The sequence below is a fragment of the Phaenicophaeus curvirostris genome, chromosome 25, assembly GCF_032191515.1.
Source record: "Phaenicophaeus curvirostris isolate KB17595 chromosome 25, BPBGC_Pcur_1.0, whole genome shotgun sequence".
Lineage (NCBI taxonomy): Eukaryota > Metazoa > Chordata > Aves > Cuculiformes > Cuculidae > Phaenicophaeus > Phaenicophaeus curvirostris.
Genome location: NC_091416.1, coordinates 2,015,375 through 2,033,342, shown reverse-complemented (window position 1 = coordinate 2,033,342; position 17,968 = coordinate 2,015,375). Strand labels below are relative to the sequence as shown.

General features: G+C 51.5%; 1 protein-coding gene across 4 annotated transcripts in view; it reads left to right on the top strand.

The window, feature by feature from the left end:
• CEP164 (centrosomal protein 164) overlaps positions 1 to 17,768 on the top strand; it is a 34,278-nt gene extending 16,510 nt beyond the window's left edge. For 3 of the 4 annotated variants that reach the window (XM_069876381.1, XM_069876384.1, XM_069876383.1), the window contains 21 exons: positions 1,032 to 1,117; positions 2,167 to 2,316; positions 4,549 to 4,767; positions 5,939 to 6,070; positions 6,401 to 6,617; positions 7,181 to 7,258; positions 7,515 to 7,646; positions 7,893 to 8,015; positions 8,621 to 8,764; positions 8,893 to 8,976; positions 9,820 to 9,888; positions 10,184 to 10,362; positions 10,660 to 10,786; positions 11,199 to 11,266; positions 11,381 to 11,588; positions 11,938 to 12,045; positions 12,361 to 12,475; positions 12,594 to 12,929; positions 13,556 to 13,622; positions 14,005 to 14,127; positions 15,029 to 17,768. In XM_069876381.1, the coding sequence (XP_069732482.1) occupies positions 1,032 to 1,117; positions 2,167 to 2,316; positions 4,549 to 4,767; positions 5,939 to 6,070; positions 6,401 to 6,617; positions 7,181 to 7,258; positions 7,515 to 7,646; positions 7,893 to 8,015; positions 8,621 to 8,764; positions 8,893 to 8,976; positions 9,820 to 9,888; positions 10,184 to 10,362; positions 10,660 to 10,786; positions 11,199 to 11,266; positions 11,381 to 11,588; positions 11,938 to 12,045; positions 12,361 to 12,475; positions 12,594 to 12,929; positions 13,556 to 13,622; positions 14,005 to 14,127; positions 15,029 to 15,128 (2,865 nt within the window). In that variant the 3' untranslated portion in view covers positions 15,129 to 17,768. The remainder of the gene's footprint in view (positions 1 to 1,031; positions 1,118 to 2,166; positions 2,317 to 4,548; positions 4,768 to 5,938; positions 6,071 to 6,400; positions 6,618 to 7,180; positions 7,259 to 7,514; positions 7,647 to 7,892; positions 8,016 to 8,620; positions 8,765 to 8,892; positions 8,977 to 9,819; positions 9,889 to 10,183; positions 10,363 to 10,659; positions 10,787 to 11,198; positions 11,267 to 11,380; positions 11,589 to 11,937; positions 12,046 to 12,360; positions 12,476 to 12,593; positions 12,930 to 13,555; positions 13,623 to 14,004; positions 14,128 to 15,028) is intronic. The other variant, XM_069876382.1, reaches the window with a different exon arrangement.
• Positions 17,769 to 17,968: the final 200 nt, after the last annotated feature.

The following is a 17,968-nucleotide window of genomic DNA, read 5'->3' as shown; positions in this document are numbered from 1 at the left end:
TTGCATAAATTACTGTGGGTTTAATTCTGTGTGGTTTTGGCCCCACTCCACAGCGCGCTCCTACGTAGCAAGGGCTGAGCTCACCTGCTGGCTCTGTGGTCCCATAAAATTGTGACTGAGCTTCTTTTCTGGGGACTAGAAGCCTCAGGAGGGAGGATGAGCCCTTCCTGCTTTCTCAGGTAGGGCTGGCAGCTTGAAGAAGGGACAAACTCCCCTCCCTCGGTGACCTGTGCAGTTTGTGCGCTTGCTGCAGGGACAGAGGTGCCTGGTTGCTGGCAGGAGGGAAGAGGACCAGCTGCCTGTTTCCTACTCGGATATTTACTGTTTCTATTTCAAGCATTTACTATGTCAGAAAGAAGCCAACTGAAGGTGCTCAGGCTGTGTTTCCAAGGGGGTTGGCTTCTTAGCAGCCCCCAGACTGGTGTGTTCTGGAGTCAGGAGCTGGGATTCCCTGGGTGGGTGTGACTGTGTTTGGTGCCCATCGCAGCCTGCTGGAGTGAGGCAGGTTCAGTCCTGTTGTCATTCCACTCACAGCCGATAGATCCATTTGCTCTGTGGCCACAGCTTGTTGTCTCACTTGAGTGTGACATTCATGTTTGGTTTAGGAGGGATTTTTGTCCTGTGCTTGTTAGGGAGTGGTTTTCATACATGCCTTTTCAGTGTTACTCGAGTATCAGAGATGAAAAAACAAACCCAATCTGTGTCCTGAGTGCTGGCTGGGAGTTCATCCTCTGTACTGGAAAACCAGCCCCAGACTGTAACGTAGCACAGCCTGGAGAGCTGAGCTCCTGGGGCTCTGTGCTGCTGGAACAGTTCCCACAAGGCTTTCCTGCGGTGTTTGAGACCCTTGGGGAGCAGTGGGAGAGGAGGTTTGCACATCCAGCTGGGCGTTCTGGAGCAGCCCGTGGGGCCTCTTTGTCCTTGGTCTGGACCAGAGCAGCGCTGCGCTTCGTCAGAACCCCTGTGAGATCCTGAGAAGCTTTGGTGGGGATGAAGCAGGCAAACTTCACTCTGTTTGCTTTTACCTGCAGGCCCAGGAGCTGGGAGAAGAGGAAAAAGAGCCAAGCAAAGCCAGTGTAGAGGAAGAGCAAAGCAAAAGAACAAAAGCTGCTGACAGGTATGGTATAAAGAAAGCAACAAAGGAGGCATGGATGGCTCCAGATGACTTTCCTGTCTTGTCTGCTCCTGCTCCGCTCCCTGTGACCTGTTCAGTTGCCCCCTCTAGAACACCCTGAGGTGCTGCAGCTTCTCCCAGGGTCTCTCCCGCTCAACCTTTAGCTTCTCCTACCACCTCTGTAGTACTGTCTCAGCAGATTTCAGCTTCGCTTCAGCTCAGTAGGCAGCAAAATGACCTGTCTTTGATTTCCCTGTGGCTGCCCCAGATGTGGAGCTGGCTTCTGTTTCTCTTATAGCGATTGAGCAATTATAGCAGTGAGCTCTGTGCTCTCTTGAGCCCCTCCACTCTACCTGAGAGCTGCAGCACATGGCATGTGTAGATTTGCATCAAAACTCTTAGCCTCTGCACAGTTGTGTGTACTCTGGGGCATTGGGAGCCAAGGGGCTGTTGCCTGAGCCAACTTGTGAAGAGCAGAAGCTGCAGTCAGTCTTAATGACTGCTTGCATGCACTTGGGATTTGCAGCCTTGTTCTTAGAGGAGCCCTTCATGTGAAGGTCCCTGGAAACGTGCTCAGCCCGCAGGAATTCTCCTTATCACTCGGTACCTGCTTCCCAGCTGTGCTTCCCTGCTCTCTCTGCCTGTAAAGCTTGCTTGTGCTTGCCTTGTCTCTTTTCTGTGTTTCCAAGATGAAGTAGGATATAGATACAAACATACCTGCCAATGTTTCCACCTGTAATTCGGATAACTGTGTGAGTATTGCGAATAGGGCTTGAGTTATCCAGGAGAAACTCGCCTGGGGCTTGGAAGGAGTGTGGGATAATCCAGAGAGGGGATTTGGCATTTGGACACTGACACCCATTAAATCCTCAGCGGGGCTCGAGGTGGTGGGGATGGTTTGGAGCTTTGCTGTGCCTCTGGCAGCCCTGTGTCGGACGAACGGGTGCGGTTGGCTGCACATCCCATTTTCTCTCTGCCTTTTCTACCTGCACAGCCCCTAGGATCCAATCTGTGCTAATCTGGTCTTCTGTTCCCTTTTTTGTGCTGCAAAGCGAGGGGTATCCAAGCCCTTGTGAAACACCAGAAGAGAAACCTTTTCCTTTAGACAACTCCAGTCCAGAGGAGGCTGGGGTGCAGGAGCCAGAGGAGGAATCGCTGGATAGCCTGCTCAATCTGGAGGAGCTCGCTGCCCCACAGAGCATGTAAGGGCTTCGTTTAAGTCCCCAGTTTTGTAAGCATAATGGATTTTGTCCCTTTGTTCCCCTTTGTGGTGTTAGAAGTTAGCGTGTGAAGCCAGCGTGCCAGGAGATGTGGTTTGGGGGGCGCAGCGCAGCTCCAACAGCTCCGCATGCAAATCCAAGCAGCTGTTTGGCTGGCAAGGGTGCCAAGTGAACAGACTGTGCTGGGGAGGGTGAGAACAGCAGCTCAGCCCTCGGGGTCTGTGGGGCAGGACTCTCTGCTATGGAGACAGAGCCGCTTGCTTTGTACTTGGGAAAGCCACCTCCTTCCCAGTGCTGCTAACGAGGCTGTGAGCGTTCGCACTCCTCTGATAAACGCTTTCACATGGACTCCTGAGCTTACTGGGAAGGAACAACAAAAACCTGACAAATTGTCCCATTTTTACAGTCCCCGGGTGCATCAGCTGCTTTGAGAGAATAAGGTCAGAGCACAGGACGGCAGAGCTCAGGCTCCTCGTGGAGGCCAGCGGTCCATTGCTGAGCTAAAGCGATGCTCTGTGTACCCGCAGTTCCGCGGCAATGGAAGAGCTCAGTGGAAGTGATTGTTGCTGACTTTGCTTTCTGTGCCAAATGACAGATCAGCAGATGTAATTGGGGAAAAATAGGCAGCACATCTCCCAGGACAAAGTGGCAGAGAAGCAATCTTTGATGTGGATCCCAGCACAGCATCTCCCTTTTTCTGTTAGGAATTGTGTTGTGCCTGTGTGTGTGGCTGGAGCTCTTTGTGAGCAAGAACTGGGGCAAAAAGAAGAACACAATAAAAAGGTGGAAGTGGCTCAATTACTTTGCAGAGCAGCCTGACAGCTGACCCCTTCTGGAGGCAGCTCTGCAGCTGGCCTGAAGCATGTAATGTTACAGGGGAGCAGTAGCAAAGTGGGATTTTTCCAGAACCCAACTACTCTTCTCTGTCTTGTTCTTAGAATCATGGAATAGTTTTGGTTGGAAGGGACCTCAAAGCCCATCCAGTTCCACCCCCAGGGACACCTCCCACTGGATCAGGGGCTCCAAGCCCCATCCAACCTGGCCTTGAACCCCTCCAGGGATGGGGCAGCCACCCCTGCTCTGGGCAGCCTGGGCCAGGGCCTCCCCACCCTCACAGCAAAACATTTCTCCCTAAGATCTCATCTCAATCTTCCTTCTTTCAGCTCAAAATTGTTCCCCTTATCCTCTCCCTGCACTCCATGATCCAGAGCCCCTCCCCAGCTTTCCTTTTCTCTACTCCTGGCTGTGCAAGTGATCTTTTCATTCACTTGGGACTGCGATTTCCCCGATTCCCAGCAAACCAGAAGTCCCTCCATGCTATGTTAATGTTCTCTGAACATGATGAGACCTTGCTGCTCCAGCTTTCACTGGCAAAGAATAAAAATTGTGTTCCTGGATTCATCTTCATTTCCCCCTCCTTCCCCTTCAGCCTCTCTCCGACCTGAGAGAAGCGTGTTTTTTGTCCCATGCTAGCAGTGGTCACGACACCATGTCCTGTTTCTATATCAGCTACACTGGTATTTATAACTTTTTACATACTTCCTCACCCTAAGCTGGCTAAGAGTTATTACTTGGGCTAACTCACCATAAAATTTAGAGTTTACAATACTTTATATACACACACACACATCTTGTTTGTCCATGTATCATGTCCCATGATGGACCATTATTTATAATCTCTGGCAGCCCCAGCCAGGGTTTCATAGCCACTGGATCCTTGGTGAAGTGAGTCTGTGCTTCCCTAGCAAGAAGCTCTGTAGTGTTGGCCAAAATAAAGAGTCGCTGGGGACCTCGGGGCTGCTAGGACTGGGTTCAGTCACTTGCCAGTCTCTGGGAGTCAAGGAGAGGACTCACCGGTGCTGGTGGTGGGCATCCCTGAGCCGTTACTGCAGATAACGTGCTGCTCCAAACCTCCTACATCTGCTGTGTGTTCCCCAAGAGCCTTGTGAAGAATGCTTTGCTTTAGCAAGCTTGTCTTCTGCCTCTGTGCCCTCTCCACTGCTCTTCCTCACCTCTCACGAGTGAAATAGCAGCCTGCGAGTGGCTGCAGCGTGGTGGGGATTCTGCATGTCTCTTCCATTCATTGAGAGCGAAGCTTATGGAGTGGGTAGTGTTGGGATTTTTGGTTTGGAGTTGATAATTCAGGGTGCGGGAGGGTGTTGTCACTCAATTTTCTGTCACCCTTTTGCCAAAGGAGCTTTGTCTTTTTGGTAGGCAACCTGACAAGGAGAGCAGATCTGAGCCATCCTTGAACCAAAGCAGCGAAGAATCCCTAGAAGAAGTAGCCAAGGAGCTGGAGCCAGAGCTCGAGGAAGAGAAAATGCATTTATTGCAAGCAAAAAAGGAGAAAATTCAGCAATTCCAGGAGGAGATGAGGCAGCAGGAGGAGGAGGAAGCTCAGAAGCTTCATCAGCAAAAAGAACAATCTCTCAGGTACTTTCCTCTCTTACTCCATCTCCCCCTGTTTCTCTATCTGAGCCTTTCCCTGCTGTGATTTTGGTGCCACTAGCTGCAGACTGTGCTGGTTTAGGCCACCTTGGGAGTGATGCTATATTGTGGAGTTGTGGGTGAAGGAGACAAGAACCAGGCTTTTTGGGAGGAGAGGGTTATGGGATGCTCTGCCTGACCCAGACAATCCTGTGCGTGAGGCTCTGCACATCTGGAAGCGAATAGTGGTCTGCAGTCAGTGCTGTAAATACATAAAGCAGCTGTGTAGAGAGCAGAGCCTGCCTCAGGAAAGACAAGAGAGCATTTTCTTGAGTCCTACGAGATGCGCTCTGTGTTCATGCAGCTTTCAGAGCTCTGAACCGCTCTCTTACGGTTAACCTGGGAGAAGTTTCCAGTTCAGAGCGTGGAGCTTTACTGCCTGGCAGCTGCTCAAATCCCGGGCTGAACGGTAGTAACAGGACTGGAAATGGGAGTGTTAGAGGAGATGAGGTGACCCCAGAGGAACTGTTTCAAACTCTGATACTGATGGTTTTACTGAGGGTCTTCCAAACCAGGCTTTAAGGACCAGGGTGTGGATGGCTGTGGGAAACCCAGCTAGTGCACGAGGATCTGACAGCAATCTGGGGAGCAGAGCAGCACTGGGAGCTGTGTTCTCTCTTGGGGAGGAGTTTTTCCTCTTCAGGCTGGTATTTTATTTCACGTGGCCTTGATAGTTATGTTCTCGGCACACTGAGCTAGCCAGAAACAGTGTTTTGATGTGAAATGTCCTGGGAACGACATCGCTATCTGCAGCTACCTTAAAGGAGGTTGTAGCCAAGTGCCTTGGCTGGGACCCTGCTTCCATTTCACAGGAGCTCATTTCATTTACCTGGGAAAAAAACCCCTACAAGTGCCGCCCCTGACAGTACAGTGCCTTTTCAAAGCGCACAGCAGAAGTTTAGTCCTTGGGGACTGAGTCTCCTGTGCTGCCAGCCAGGTTCTGAGGGTATGGAGGGGAATTAGCGGTCGGGAGCCTTGGGAATGTGTCCCTCAGGCAGACACATGGAGCTAGTGGGAGCAGCAGCTGCTCCACAGGCCTTGGGGAGGCGATTTGAAGATGTTAAAGCCTCCTGAACCTTTGTTGTCTTTTTATTTTCCCTGGCTGCTCATCTCTCAGGGCTCTAAAAGAAGATTTGGCAAAGGCTTTTGAGGAGGAAGAGTTGCGTGTCAGAAAGGAAGGAACTGAGAGACTCTCAGAGCTGCGAGCCAAAATTGCCTCGGAGACTGAGGCAGAGGAGGAGAGGATGAGGTGAGAAGTTTTACTGCCATCCCTGGGGACATAAGCTCTGCTGGCTTGGGATGGAAGCATCTTGTGTGCCACCAGCCATCTCAAATCAGAGGTCTTAGCCCTGCTGAGGCTCCCAGAGCTAGTACCCTGCCTCGATAACGAGCGTGAGGCCCTAACGATGGTGCTGTATGTGCAGGGGAGCTGCAGGCAAAACTGCTCTTCTCAGTTTCTTCTGGCTTGTGTGTCCTATCCTGTAGCAGAGTCTTCTTTCTGCTCTGGTTCCTAAACAGAGTCCAATGGTAAAGTATGGATTTCTAACTTGCTTCTGTGTTCTTCTTGCAAACCCACCAGGGCAGAGCAAGAGGTTGCATTGCAGAAACTGAGAGAGGAGTGGGAATCCCAGCAGGCGATGGAGAAGGAGAGCCTGGAGAGGAGGCAGCAGCTTGCTTTGGAGCAAATGAAGCTGGAAGTGGAGGAAGCTCAGCAGAAAGAGGTGACTGAGCTGGAACAAGAGAAGGAACAATTCCTGAGTGAGCTCAAGGAGAGGCTGGACAGGGAAAAGAGGAAGGTAAGATCTTTATTGCCAGCTAGGGTCAGGCCTATGCTGTTCATGCTGACCTGGCTTGCATTGCAGTGCTAAATTGTTGAGATTAAATGTGCTTTAACAATACTTCTGTAAAACAAAGGGAAGGCTCTAGGGATGCTGTTAGAGGCGTGACTGAGGTGGGGGGGAATTCTTCTCTGGTCTTTAATACAATGGTGATGAAATAAAACCTATTTAAATGGCCACATTGCATCTGCAGCAGAGAGAATGATCGTTGTGTGTCTCTGCCACACTAAATTGGATCAGAACTCCTTGCTGGCTCTGCTTTAGTCCTCCAGAGAGCCTGGGGAGTTCTTGAATGGAGGCAGTTTGTAGTCCTTCCAGCACAGCACTACTGAGACCAATTGAGGTCTCCTGGAAGGGAAAGCACCTAGAGAGTAAAGACACCTTGTGCGTAATCCTGCTGGAAGGGGGTTACTGTTGTGCTTTTTTGATGCTTATGGATAGAGGTTAACCGCAAACGCGTTTCGTATGGCACATCCACACAGAGAGGTTTCCCAGCACATTCTCTGCTCGTGTTCCCGTAGGCAGTTGAAGAGCTAGAGGAACGGTTTGCAACTGAACTCCAGCAGCTGAAATCTGCAGTGGAAGAGAAGCATCAGAAGGTAAAAGATGGTGTTCTTAGAGCATAAACTGCTTTTCCCCACACTGTCACCCAAGGTGGCCCAGGGAGGGTGGCTTTACTTTTTTTCTGCTTCTTAAATGTGGTTCTGGTCTGGCTCAGCATTTGGATGGGCTCCAAGCAGGGGATGGTGAGTCTGCACGCACTGGTCTTCGCCGCGCTGCTTGCTCGCTGTAGGAGGGCACTCAGTGGATCTTGTCGGAGAGGTGACAATTCTCTGTGGGTGGCTTTCATGGCAGGTCATTTCCAGCCTGCAAACCCAGCTAGCGGAGGCGCAGAGGAGCGAGGAGGCTCAGCTGTGTGACAGCTTGCAGAGAGCAGAGCAGAAGGTGCAGCAAAAAGCCTATCAAGTAACAGAATATGAACGTGAGGCGAGTATTCCTCTTGCATTGCTGAAGGTTCTCCACCCTCTCTCCTTGAATTCCTGGTGAGGTCTGGGAAGCTGCGTCCCCTGTGCTGGGGTGATAGCATCTCACCTTGCCAGGGTGTTTGTGTTGTACTCCTTGTGCCACAGCCTGATCCCACTTGCAAGGTGCTCTGAGCATCTGTCCTGCTCGTGGAAGAGGCTGCTTTCTCGAGGGGCCACAGAGCAACATCTCTCCATGTCATCCCTGCAGGTCACCGAGCTTATGAGAGAGAAACGCCAGGAAGTGGAAAAAGACCATGAGAGGAAAATGAAGAGGATGACAGAGGAGCACCAGGAGGTCCTAGCACGGATTCGGGATCAGTATGAGGAGGAGGTACTGCTGGGGGATCGTAGTGACTGTTGGGGCTGTGCCTGGGCTGGTGCTGCTCATTGCTAGACCTGCTGGTCTTGGCCACTCCTGTAACTGGAAATCTTTCTTCTATGAGACTGACCATTGCTGCCACAGGTTGCCCCGAGCAGGGGTGGCTGCCCCATCCCTGGAGGGGTTCAAGACCAGGTTGGATGGGGCTTGGAGCCCCTGATCCAGTGGGAGGTGTCCCTGCCCATGGCAGGGGTGGGACTGGGATGGGCTTTGAGGTCCAACCCAAACTGTTCCGTGATCCTACATATTTGTGAATTTCTGTACGAAAGAAGATTGTTCACGTTTTTGCAGGTGCCTGTTCTGGTAACCTTTCTGTCTCCAAGTTTTGACTATGCAGTGTGTGACAAAACCTTAGTTTCACGCGTTCTTTCTTGAGCCATTCCTGTAGCAGTATTGTCCCTATAAGCAAGAAGTTTTAATCTGCTGAATTTAGTGTTTGCTCGAGAGCTGTTGTGTGAAGGGCTGGCTTTCCAGGGTGTGTCCTGTGTGCTCGCATTGGCTGGACAACCTTCTGCTTCACTCGGTCACTTTTCTTCTTTGTGTTTTTCACCAAACAGGAGAGAAAGCAGAGAGCAGAGCTGTTTGAAGGCCTGCGGAGCGAGATGGCACGGCTCCGGCAGCTTCATGAGGCGGAGGTGAAAGCTCTGCAGGCAGAGCTGGACGAGCAGCTTACTGCATTGCAGCACAGGCAAAGGGAGAAGGTGAGGAGGACACTTTGCGTAGCACGTTGTTGTGGTTTGCCTGCTTGGGGATGGCCTGGGTACCACGATGCTGCCTGGTGAGCGAAGAACTTGTGTCGTTCTGTCTTTAATTCAGCATCTCTGTGCAGGAAAGAAAAGTCCGGGATTCAGAAAATGAGCTTGAAATGCGCATGAAGAACATCAAAGCCAGATCAGCGCAGCTCCTCAGCCAGGTTGGTCAGCCCTGCTGGGCTTGTAGAGGTTTCTGAGCCTGGAAACCTCTGACTCTTCCTCATGGGGCGCTTTCAGAGGTGCTCAGCCAGGGCTTTTGCTGCCACCCTAGTTGCAGGTTAAACTTGTATCACGAGTCAGAGCAGGGTGAAGCGTTCCTAAGTGGTACAGACTGGTATTTGCAGTGAAGGTCAGAGCTCTGGCTTTGCTCTGTGCTTTGGGAGGCAGCAAGAGGCTGTAAGAGCAACAGAAGCATCATAAAATCCTTTTAAGGCAGCGTGTTCTGCTCAGCATCATTTTGGATTTTAGTCAGTCCCTTCCTGACTTGCCTCCCTCCTCTCCCTGCTGCTGCGAGAAGGGGGCGAGTGCTTCTGGATCTTGGGCAGCAGGAGGGGGAAGCACTCCAGATGCTGCTGTGGAGCTGGCACGAATTACTGGCTGATACCCTCGCCTGCCAGATCTCCAGGTCCTGTTCTGTGCCAAGGGCTGTAGGTAACCTTGCTTCTGTCAGCCCTTCCTTTCCAAGCAGCGCTGGAATGACGAAGGAAAAAGGCTGGAGGCAACCAGAGGCTTCACAAAAGGTCCTGCAGGAATAGCCGTGCACTTTGATTCTCTCACAGATGAGCAGGAAGGGGTGTTCTTCCCCCAGGGCTGCAAATATTCCAGCCTCCCGCTTGGAGCTAAATAAAGGTCAGGGAGCTGGACTGTAGCGGGGTGGAAATAAAGCAAAAATGACCACGATCCTCAGGTATTTTAGGACTTGGGGCTGGCCTTGGTACTTCAAATGCTGTTTGGCATCAGTGGCCTCCTCGCTGTGACACTCACCTTTCTTCTCATCTGTACAGGAGGAAGCTCTGAGGAAGAAAAGGCAGCAGCTGCTGGATGAGGACCGACAGACTGAACTGGAAAGAGATGTACGTGCACTTTAGCTGTGGAGAGGGGCTCTGCCACTTTGGGGGTGAGGGGAGCTCACCAGAACCATGGGTTTTAAAACTATTGCTTCAAAATTGAGTCTGAAAATTCCTTAGTGCTTCAGACTGGGGTGCCAGCCTGCAGGGAGTGTGATCAGCTCTGGGCTGTTTCCCAAAAGGAAGAGACAATCCTGTTGTTCCAGCACTGAGGTGTGGGGTGTGCAGGTCTCGTGTTGTGTGTTTTTATTGTGGTGGTGGTGGTGGTAAATTACTGTAAGGCCTCTTTTTTTTGTTCTAGGAAGCTGCTTTAGCTTCTCAGCTCCGCCTAGAGGAGAACAGGAAGGAGCATGCCAGCCTCCTGGAGTCCATCCGGCAGCTGCGCAGGTCTCTTGAAGAGCTGCAGGACCAGAAAGCTGAGCTGGAGGCCCAGGTGGATTTGTTGCAGACACGAAGCCAGAGGCTGCAGAAATGCATCAGGTGTGGGGATGAGAAATGTTCTCTAATGCTAAACATTCAGTCTATGCCCTGAGCCAAAACCATTCTATCCTGCACCTTTCCCTTACTGTTCTGCTTCTTGTGTGTTGAATCATAGACTCATAGAATAACCAGCTGAGGGATGGTTAGTTACTGGACAGGTACAGCTGGACCCGATGGTATCAAAAGTCTTTTCCAATCAAACAATTCTGTGATTCTGTGACACTGTCATGGATAAATTACTGGGAAATGAACCTGCAGTCTAACCAGGTGCTGCCGCTGTCACCTTTCCCCTGGCAGCGAGCTGGAGGCAGCCGTCAGGAGCAAACGGGAGGCTTTGAAAGAACTGGAGAGAGAAGAAAGTGTGGAATCTCCGGGAAAGAAGCCTGAGCTCCATGTCCAAGACCTGAGAGAAAATGTTCAAGCTGTGAGTAAAATAGGATGTGAAAGCATTTGTGAGACCTGGGGCTGCAACTCCCTTGGAAATCCCAGCTTTGGCTCCTTCTGTGTGAACACATTTGAGGGGCAGTGATGTGTTTCTCTTTGATGGAGAACATCGGTATGTTCTGTAATCTTTGATTTCTGTTTATTACTGGGGAGAAAGGAGTTAAGAAGTATGGGGTGCTTGAGTGCCCTTGGAGTCCCAAGCAGGCCTTGAGCCAACGATAGAGATGTCCCTTACTCTTTAAAAGGTCACACACAGAACATCCCTGGTGCTGGTCTTGGGTCTGGGAATACCATGGTGATGTCATTCTCAATTTTGCTCCTAATGGGATTCTTATGGGGGTCCTGGGATTCTGTTTCCCATACGTATTTATTGTACTGTTTCAACTCCTTAGCACTCATCCAGAGATCCTGCTTCCCCACCCCCTCAAAGCCACGAGGACAGTGACTTCAAGTTCGATCAGTGAGTACCTGGAAGATCACTTTGGTTTGGTTTTACAAGCTAATGTTTTCGGTTGGGTTCACGTATGGTTTTGGGGATGGGGCAGCCAGGACCGTGCCTGTCTCTTCTGTGTAGTGTCAGGAGCTACATCTCCGCTGAAGGGATCTCCATCCGAAACGCCAAGGAGTTCCTGGTGCGCCAGACCCGCTCCATAAGGAAGAGGCACACGGCGCTGAAAGCTGCAAAGCAGCAGTGGCGCCAGGACATGCAGAAAGCCCAGGAGGCGGTGCAGGATCCTGACAGCTCCCAGCTCCTGGAAGGGGTGCGCAAGAACCTGGAAGAGGTGAGTATTTGCCCTGCTGATGTGCCAGCCAAAGGCAGGGAAGGTCGTAGTTTCCTTTGCTGTTTATAGAGAGGGCTCACATTTGCAGAACCAAAGCTGTTGACCCTGGTGGATGCAGGGTTTGGAAGTGAAACCTCCTTTTGCTTAAGGTGAACTTTGAGGCACGTGCTCTGCCCTCTGCACACTCCACCTCCCATGCTCTCTGAGACTTAGGAGCAGTTTCACTCCAGCAGCGTGATCTCCTGTGCTGAGTAGTGGTCGTGATGACTTTCATCTCACTTCTAAAGGGGATTATTTCCATCGTTCTTGTTTAATCTTCCTCCCTGGCTTGGCTGTTGATCCACCACAGGAAGCAAAGCAGTTGGACCAGATGAAGTCGGCTATGCGGAAAGGGCAGGTGCTGCTGAAGAAGAAAGAGGAGAAACTAAGCCAGCTGGAGTCCTCGCTGCTGGAGGAGGTAACCAGCATCACTGTTGCTTGGGCCTGCTTATTGAAAGCACAAACCACTTGACTACTGTCTTGGAAGGGCCTGTCCACCTGGCTGTTGGATGTAGCCTCTGGTGCACACACGGGCTGCTTCTGGAGACCAAGCAGCCTCTTGGCTTCCAGATTTTGCTGTCAGGGACTGGAGATGGATCTGCTTTTGCTTGGCCTGCAGCTGGCTGTGCAGTCCAGCCTGCGTAGCCTGGCTGTAGGCAGCACTCCGATGGCTTTTGCTTGTCAGGAACACAACAGAAGGTTTGATTTGTGTTCTTTTCCTTCTTTTGACCAGCTTTCGGATGAAGATACGCTGAAGAGTGCTGCGTGCAAGAGGATGGTGACTTTTGAACTCAGCAGCTCTGAGGACACTGACAGCACGCCCAGTGTTAATCTACATCTGCCTAAATGTAAGTGCCTGACTGCCTTGATGTTTGATGCTTTAGACTTAGGTCTGGCTTCCCTCTTGCTTCTCTGGGGTGCGTTCTGTTGTCCCATGTATGTTTGTGTTTTCCTCTCTTCTACCAGTTGATCTGAGAACCGATCTGCCGCCGGCCCTGCAGCTGGACAAGGTCCAGTACTTGACCAAGTCTTTGCAGCGTATCAGTGGTGAACTGAACGGGGTCCTTGGCGTCTTGGACTCTCTGAACACCCACCACTCTCCACACTTCGCCTCAACTCCCTGCAAGGTCGCTCTTTCCGCCTCCTTGGCAGGACTCCAGGCGGGTGGCTCCCTGGTCCCTCCCGCTGGGATGTCTCTGGACCCTTTGGGCTGGAGCTCCGGGCTGAGCTGCACTCACTCTTCCTCACCCGGACAATCGGTGGACAGCTTCCTAGCAGAGAAGTGGCACAAGTATTTCCCAGGTGAGTCTCCTCTCTGCTTGCTCGCTTACTTTGGATTCCACAGCCCTGCAAGTTCTGAGCGGCTCATCCTTCTGGTAATGCCAGATCCGTTGGCGCTGCTGTTGGGAGCTAATGGGAGAAGGAATGAGAACCTCGTTCCGGAAAGTGCAGCATTTGGCTGATCTTGTCATCCTGCTTCTGGAGCAGTTCAGCCTTTAGTATACGCCCAAGAAAGCAGTTAAGGAAGGGAGCAAAAGAGGAGCCAGCTCTGCTTCACTCGAGTGAAGCACGATGTGAAGATGCTCAGTGTATGACATTTACTTCTCTTTTTAGTCTCTTTAAGCTGTAGTCAGCCTTGGATAGCTGGAGGTATTTTGGACCGAGCCACCATGGTAAATATTAGTTGTTTTATGCAGTAGAGAAGTCTGATGCCAACATCCTATGAAGTTCTCGGTACTCTTTTTATTCAATACAGCTGAAGCTAAGGGTGGTTAACTATCAAAATAGGCTTCACCATCTCAGTGGACCCTTAACCCCACTGGGTCCTCAGCAGGTGCCTCAGCTTGTGGGGACAGCGTGTCCGTGGTGCATGGGAGCAGGTGTAAAGGCATTTTTGGGGGGATGTTTGTTCAATGTCTGTTTTCCAGGTGGATTCCCATCGCTCAGTGACGGTTCCAAGCCTCTGGACAGCACACTAGGATACGTACCTGCAGAGTAAGCATCTTATTTCTTGAGTTGTGCTATTATTGCTCTGATTTATAGGTTATGCTTCATGTAATGAGTAAGCAAGAAAATAAGCACTGAAAGGGGCTTCAGGAAAGCTGGGGAGGGTCTCTTGATCAGGGAGTGCAGGGACAGGATGAGGGGAGCTGTTTTGAGCTGAAAGAGGGGAGGTTGTAACGAGATCTTCTGTGGTAAAACTGCCGTCTTTTCTCTGATGTGGTTGGGCAGAGGGCTTTGAGCCAAGAAGAGGTTGCTTTTCTTGTTAATTGTGGCTCTTCCTGTAGCAGCCCGTTGTTTTCTTTCTTATGTCTGGGATTGTTTCTGCCCAGACCTCTCTTTCCCACTGGTTCTATCGCTTTCTCGCATGCAACAGTGAGCAAATCCGGCTGTTCCAGCACTCCCAGTTCAAGAGCTGCGACTCAGACAAGATGAGCATTCAAGGAATGATTGATACCAGCAAGAAATGGCTGGAAGCCTTCAGGAGGGATTCAAAAGTGTATCCTTTGCCTGGGCCTGGTCTTGAATTGCACTCCAGCTTCTGGCAGCAGGTAGGAGGCAGCAGGAGGTGAGTGAATCGGGAGCTCTAAGGAGTTGAACAGCAATTGCAAAGCTTTAGCCTCTATTTTAGTGTCTGGTTCTGCAAAGGGTTATGATGTTTAGCAGTTAGAGGGTGAGTGACCTGTTTACTGTTTGAGCTGTGCTTGACGGAGAAAGCCTTTCTCCTTCCCCAGTTGTGCTTGGTCCTTTTCAGCGCTGTGGCTCTGCTGTGATATGCAGCAGCTGGAGCTGGTAGTGCATGAATTTAATAAAATTAACCCAAATAGAGGAGGTGGCAGGAAAGCAGAGGGGGATAATCTTGTAAGCCTCGTTTTAGAGCCATTGATACAGCCCCAGTGCATCAGGGACTCTGTGGTCGGTCCCTGGGATGAGGGAGCAGTGGCTCTGCGAGGCGAGGGTGCCTGGAGGTGCGTGGACCTGGCACAGGGGGTGGTTGGGTGCCTGGGAAGGGAGGGCTCAGCTCCCACTGGGGCTTCTCCATCTCGATCGGGTTTGAGATGTGTCCTAGCGTGCAGCTGGACCAAGTGAGGGAGCCCTCTGGGTGCCGTTAGCGGGGATGTTCCCAGGCCTGTGCTGTGACAGCGTTATGCCGGGGCTGTCGGTACCTCCTCAGTACACTGATACTAGCAGCAAATCCCTCAGGCCTCCTCTAGCGCACAGTGCTCCTTTTGAATTCCCTAATCCCCCTTTAATTCCATTCGACTCGGATGCAGCGAGCTAAATACGGCACGTGTACGCGAGGCTGGCTCCCGTCTCGCCGTACCTGGCCTGTCTGCTGGCTGCGCTCGTGCGCTCTAATCCCTCCTGTAAGCCCAGCTTTTCCTTCACCCAGCTGCCAGCCCTCCCTTCCCGGGGGTGCAGAAGCCCTCTGCCAGCAGCCCCAGCCTCCTTCAGCTAGGGCTGGATGAACACGGCCAAATTAAAGTCTACCATTACTAAAAGGTGGGATTTGGCTCGGAAGAGACGGTGGCGAAGGTCTGGGACGGCTCCCTAAGGGTTTCAGCAGCACCCGGCCACCTCCGACGCGTCTTTGTGCCGTGCCCTTGAAATTAAGTCTCTTTACAAGAGAAGCGGAGGAAGGAGGAAGCGAACTTCCCAGGTGGATTCTTCTAATCCTGTAATGTGTCCAAATATACTTTATAGACTGCTTAATCCAGTGGTGAAATATCAGGGCTTCAATAAATCAACAGTTCTCTCATCAGTATTCCAGCCGCCGTGAGCCAAAGCTGTGAATCACGGAGGACTTTGAGTAACTGGTCAAGGGGGAGGATGTGAATCCGGCTGAGGCTTTGCTAGAGGAAAGGTGTTGGGAAATGAGCTCAGCAAGTGCTTAATTACCAGTGAGCCAAGTTATCTGGCGTGTGTGTGAGCAGGGGAGAAGGACAGGGACACAGCTGTGGAGTCTGGGGATGGAATCGGGGGGTGGCAGATGGCAACTCTCAGGAAATCATAGAATCATGGAATGTTTTGGGTTGGAAGGGACCTCAATCCCATCCAGTTCCACCCCTGCCATGGGCAGGGACACCTCCCACTGGATCAGGGTGCTAAGAAATGTTCCTCTCCTGTGGGGTGGAAATAATAGGAGCTGAACTAGGGTGGTTTTTCACAGCAGATCTTCTGGATCTCCCTGCTCCCTCTTCTTCCTGCCACACGTAGCTGTACCGTGGGAGCTCTTCTCCCACATTAGGGATGTGCAAGGCAGAGCAGTGATGGAGCAGAGTGTGGGACTGTGTCTGCTGGTGCAGGTGCTGTTAAGGAAGGCAGCCTAGTGTGAACGTTGAGACAAAGCCCCACCTGCGTCCTTCCGTGCCCTGGGGAGAGCGACCAGGAGCTCAGCTCAGCAGCTGGGGTCTCCTTGCTCACAGCAGGGCTGGGAAGCAGAAAGCCTGGAAGGGCTGGAAGCCCTTGGTGCCCAGCCTGGAGCCTGCCTTGAGCTCCTGCCCCAGCTCTGCTGGAAGAGCAGCTCTCAGGAGACCATGAAATGGGCTCTGTGGGGCTGGAAATGCAGCTGAGGTGTTGGATGCACAGCTCTGCTCCCCGGGTGGCTGCAGTGGTGGTTGCTTCCCTGGAGAGACTCCATCCAGAACTCATCACCACGGAGCTGGGAGGGGGCAGATGGTGCTGTGCCAACTGGGGAGAACTCAGGCCTGGCTGAGTGGGAAACGCGTTGTCTTTGTCAGTATTTCCTCTGAGCTGACTTTAAATATTTTATGCTTTAAAAAAATGCCGATCCGCTTGCTGTTTTGCCTAACGAAGAAGCCTGCGTTTCGAGGGATCCCATCTGTGAGAAACTGCCCTCAAAGCCGTTCTCTCTAGAGGCTGCTGCTCTGCACCCTTCTGCACCATTCGTGTGGCTTGGTGTGGGTAATGATGTGCAGCAGTGTCGAGCAAAACCCCCTCCTGTTCTGCCTCCCGGGTGGTGTGTGCTGGCACGACACTGCAACAGCTCCCACTGACCACGGCAGGGGAACGTTTATATGCAAACAGAGATATATTTTTACTGAACATCATTGTAAAACTCTTAAGAATGTCTAAATATATATATTTTTTGCGGATTTTCTTAGAATTTTTTTAATTACTTTGTCCTAAGACGGTTTGATCATCTGGTTGGGTCCATGTTCTCCCACCTTCTGCTTGCTAACAAAGCTCAGGATGGTTCTGGAGGCATCGCATCCTGCTGGTGTCCGCTAGGAGATCCTAGCTGGCTCTTTGGCTGAATCTGTCTACAGGGAATAGCAGCTGCCCAGAGGATTCCCTCTGTAGGAAGGGATGGATCCAATTCCTGTCTGCTGTCAGATTGCACTAATCCGTGTCTGTAGGGATCTTGCTTTTAGTTTCTTGGCTGTTAGCAGTCCTTCCAGTTGGTATTTTAGAAAGGACCCTGTGGTTCTGGTGCTGTGGAGCACAGGGAGGCTGTCAGCCCCGTGGATGCTGTGCCCCGAGCGGCATCGCCAAGTCCCCACTGTGTGTTTGGAGAAGTGTGTATTAGGCAGGCAGAGAAATACCAGTTTTCTTAGTAATAACTTGGCTTGAAACATGTTCCTTCTTCCTGTTAAAACCTGTGACAGCAGCTGTATCTGGTTTTGTACCGAAATTAAATCAACATGAGCCTGTTCTGTACGATGGCGATGTTTGTAGCTCTGTTTTTTTCTTGCTGAGATGTTCTGTTGTAGCCCTTGCTATCCAGCTTGTTCTTCCCTTTCACATCTTCCCCTCGCTTGTCTCCGGGCTGTTTCATGTTTTGTCTCCTCAAGGTCATTTCTGGCAATTTCCAAGACCACTTCAGCTCACTGTGCCTTTATTACCATTATTCTATTAAGTACCTGGCCTGGGTAGCGAACGCAGGGGCAGAGAGAAAGCTAAAAAACACAAGTACAAAAGCAATTCTTCATGAGGCTTTCAGCCAGCAGGGCAGCTTTTCATGGGCTTGTGTTCTGCCTCTTTCGTAAAGCTGCCATCTGCTCTCGTTACAATGGTTCTTGCTCTGGAGCTTCGTCTTGGGGTTGGAGGACAGGCTGTGTCCAAGGACGGCTCCGCTGGGTGCCCGGGGAGGAGCTGCCTGCGGGACAGGCAGCGGGCTCGGGGCTTTTCTCTTCCCATGGCTCCTTCCTTTCCTCTTCCAGCAGCCCTGGGACACCCCTAGCAGCCCTTCCCAGCTGGGCGTGTTTGCTCCTTTGGGATTTTTCCCTTTAAGGTGCTCTCTCATAAAAGCCTCAGCTCAGCCTGTGTCTCCAAGCAGTGCAGCAGAGGCTGCCTTCATCCAAACGGGGCATTTGCCG